General features: G+C 40.8%; 1 protein-coding gene across 1 annotated transcript; it reads right to left on the bottom strand.

Moving 5' to 3' along the window:
* Nucleotides 1–250: 250 nt before the first annotated feature.
* On the bottom strand, nt 251–3,347 carry LOC119443924 (uncharacterized). The gene is made up of 2 exons (XM_037708507.2): nt 3,227–3,347; nt 251–2,178 (listed from the first exon to the last, which is right to left on the bottom strand). Exons 1-2 carry the CDS (start codon nt 3,297–3,299, stop codon nt 926–928), a joined length of 1,326 nt encoding a protein of 441 aa, XP_037564435.2. The 5' UTR covers nt 3,300–3,347; the 3' UTR covers nt 251–925.
* Between the last annotated feature and the right edge of the window lie 182 nt (nt 3,348–3,529).

The raw sequence follows: 3,529 nt of genomic DNA, 5'->3' as shown, positions 1-3,529 counted from the left end.
CAACCATGATTAATTTATGAACAAAAAGCATCCATTAATCTTAAACTCTGAATTCAATACTTCCTTGAAACACACAGGATGCACCAGAATTCGGTGTCGAATTTTGCCAATGTGTTCATATACTGAATACTGGGACCCAATGTCAGAAGCATGCAGGTAAAGACAACACAGGTATTCCCAATCAAATGGGCTTTATTGCACAATAAAAACACAGCAATAACAAAACTGCTTCAGCCCCCCCCCCCCAGGAAATGACATTAGCAACAAGAGATAATTAGTAGTAATACTATGCAGATTATATTGTCACGTAGTAGTGATGGTGAAGAAAACAGTCGCAAAACTGTGAATGACGAAACGGACTTTTTAGTGGGCACACCTGTGCCCACAAAAGCAAGTTGAACTTGAAGCACAACGATAAGCATGAGTTTACTTTTACACATCAGTCATTGAAGGTTCCAGAGTAATCTCTGGTGCCCGTGTGTCTTTCAGAAAGTACTAGACAATTTGCGTTGCTCATGCAATCAGATTACATCAGCGTCGGTAACAAAAGACAACGGATAGAAGCACCGATAACGTTCGAGAAACTTCCGATACATGCAGGCGCGTCCTGCGCCGAGCGATCATGTTTAACATTTGTTAGCCGGTGAAAGATAGACAAGTATCAATATACAACTCCACCAAGCACATAACCAAAATACTAAACTGTCCCTCTACATCCTTTTAAGTAATCCTTTTCATCCTTTTCAGAAATGTAGTGGATAATAAGCTCAATTAGTAATTGAAAAAAAAAAAAACTTTCCTACACCATTTTATTCTTGAAGCTTACTGAAAAAAAAATCTCTGGAATGTAATCTACGAAAAAATATTTCTAAAAAGATGACATGTTTCCTTCGTTTAAAAGTTCACATACAATGTTGTACACATCCTATGACCACTCATACCTATTGACTAGGTCACAAAAAAACTCTGTGCCTCCAGCACAAAGGTAAATGCATGAACAAGCATTATCATTAATCTTAAACAACATCTGCCGTGTATGTTTCCTTGCAGCTTTTATGTGACTGCATGGTGCGATAGGCTCTGTAATGTAACTAAAAGACAAAACATAGACTTGCTCACAGCCTGTTTGGTCTCTGGCAAAAATTAATCTTTTGGCTTTTACGTAGCTCCCATTGGACAAGCAAACTGCAGTGCAGTCTATCTTCTTGTGCCTTAAGTACTTCTCCGAGGCAATCGTCGTGCCATTTAAAAGTATTCTTTTAAATTCAACTGCGCCTTCACAGCTCTGCAGTTCTGCATATTTCTGAAGCAAACTGTCATCAAGTCGCTCAGGTTTTCCCAGAGGGATAATGCCACTGACACGACTTTCAGGAGTTTTTTCTGCACAAAGCTGCAAAGCCTTTTCACTGGCCACTGCTTTCAAAGCAGACAAATTGTTCTGAAGAAGCAGGCGTGTGGCAATTTGCAGGGCCACACCATTAGAGGATGTTACCAGCTTCAGTATTTTGCCTGAGTTAGTTTCAAAGGTGAAACAAGAATGGGCCCACAGGGGGCCAAAGAGTATGACAGACTTTGGTACATGGAGTAGTTGGTGAACATTGTAGGTCATGTTACTTGGCCCGTAAATAAACTGAACATGAACTACAAACTCAGTCAGTAGCTTTGTGCTTTCATTTATGTCGTGCTGCGAGACAGAGTCCTTCAGCAGAAGGAAAACACCAGCTACAAGTAGTGCCCAGTGGTCTAGATGGACTGAGCTCAAAAGTCCTGTTAAGCATGGGATGCTATAATAAAGCAGCCAGTATTGCCACTCAGATGCCTTCCAATATTTTCTGAGCATCAACGATCTTGGTCGACGATTGATGCAGCCTGGCATCTTCACCGAGCATAGTCTCTCATTTAGAACTGCCATAGATGATGGCCTACCACAGTAGAAATCAGCTCCTACTTGAGAGAACCAAAGCTCAGTGATTTGCCGAGCAACTCCTAGAAGTATACAGTGCATATAATCGGGGCACCATGACCAAATGGGACTAAAACCTGGTAGGTTGATGAGAGGGGATGGGCCTTTCACACCGCGCACAATAGTGCCAGTTCTGACAGCTTCTTTCATATCTGACAAAGCTTCTTTGTCAGTCCGATCTTGAAATGGCCGGCTAACGGTGTACTTGACAGTACCTAGAACAAATGCACCCAAAAGACATGTGAGACATGCATATCCAGTCACACAAGTTGATGTCATTTGTTAGGGTGCAGTTCAACAAAATTTCACTAATTCTAATAACATGGAGCAGCATAATTTCATCAGAGCAAAACACTGATTATTGTATTCTTCAGTCATAGTTTACACAGGAATAAATACGTAATTTGTTAAAAATTCATTCAGTTTTAACAACCAGAGTTTGAAACAGAGTTCAATAGCTGCAGGAAAGAATGGCGAACACACACAATGAAGGATACAAGTTTTTATCATGACCCACCAAACAAGTCATCTAGAAAAACCTTGTTCCTCTTACTCTATGCGCTTCTCTAACAAAGCTGTGATATGTCATAACTGTATCACTGTATCGTTCCATAGCTCTCTTGTATCTCTGTTAATCCCTGGTAATTATGCAGATCATCACTTATTCATGTGCACAATGATGAGACTTCTTGTCCCGGATAACTGGAAAGGCAGGCAAGCCTTGCTTGCGATGAAAAGAAAGAATACATATGCTAGCCTGGTAATGCCTGCATTTCTTACGAGATTTAGATAGGGCCGTTATTTGACACACTTCAAGGTTTAAAGGACCACAAGTACATTTCCCGTTTCCTCCATGTAAGTTGAAAAGCGTGCACATTGAGATAAAGGCCTGCAGCACCGCAAGGCATTGCAGAAATGAATTAACAAAATGATGGCTAAATTCCTTTCCTAAAATGTTGACAAGTGTTGATTGAATTGAAGAACCAGTGCTTAAAGGTTTAGGCTTTATAAACGGCAATCAGGCATAAATTCCTGTACATATCTCGATAAAGTGAAATGTGATTACAAATGCTCCTGAAGGTACTAGTAATAACAAGGCATATCTTACTCTATGCCAATGACCACATGGAACAAGTGCCTGACTAGAATGCCACGCCATTGACTGAGCATAATGAAGTTTTTGGACAATAGCTTGCCCCTTTTGGTGAGGCCAAATTACTTTTTCAAAGAACTAATTAGGATTTAACATTCACTGAGACTTACCATCGACATTTTCTCCTGGGTGGTAGCACCAACTGCAGCCATAATAACCATTGTATTGGATGACGTGCTGCATTGCAGCCCTTGCTGGAGAATCCACGCAACAACAGATGCAGTAGACCTGAAAATGTGATCATGTTGAGAATCTTGCTAATTGGCCAAGAAATGCACTCATGTGAAATTCAAATCATCATAGCTGAGAAAGACCACTTGCCTTTGAGTTAATCAGCCTGTCCCCACAGGTCCAGGTGATGCCACTGACATTCAGCTTCTCAAGCTGTTTCACAAATGCTTGGAGCAACATAG

This window comes from Dermacentor silvarum, chromosome 3, assembly GCF_013339745.2.
Source record: "Dermacentor silvarum isolate Dsil-2018 chromosome 3, BIME_Dsil_1.4, whole genome shotgun sequence".
NCBI lineage: Eukaryota > Metazoa > Arthropoda > Arachnida > Ixodida > Ixodidae > Dermacentor > Dermacentor silvarum.
This window is presented reverse-complemented; position numbering and strand designations above follow the sequence as displayed.

Excerpts from the sequence above, each read along its gene's own strand:
- LOC119443924 (XM_037708507.2), bottom strand. The coding sequence starts at position 3,299 with ATGCAGCACGTCATCCAATACAATGGTTATTATGGCTGCAGTTGGTGC. Across the intron at positions 2,179-3,226 it reads CCCAGGAGAAAATGTCGATG|GTACTGTCAAGTACACCGTT; the intron begins GTAAGTCTCAGT and ends CATTTGTTCTAG.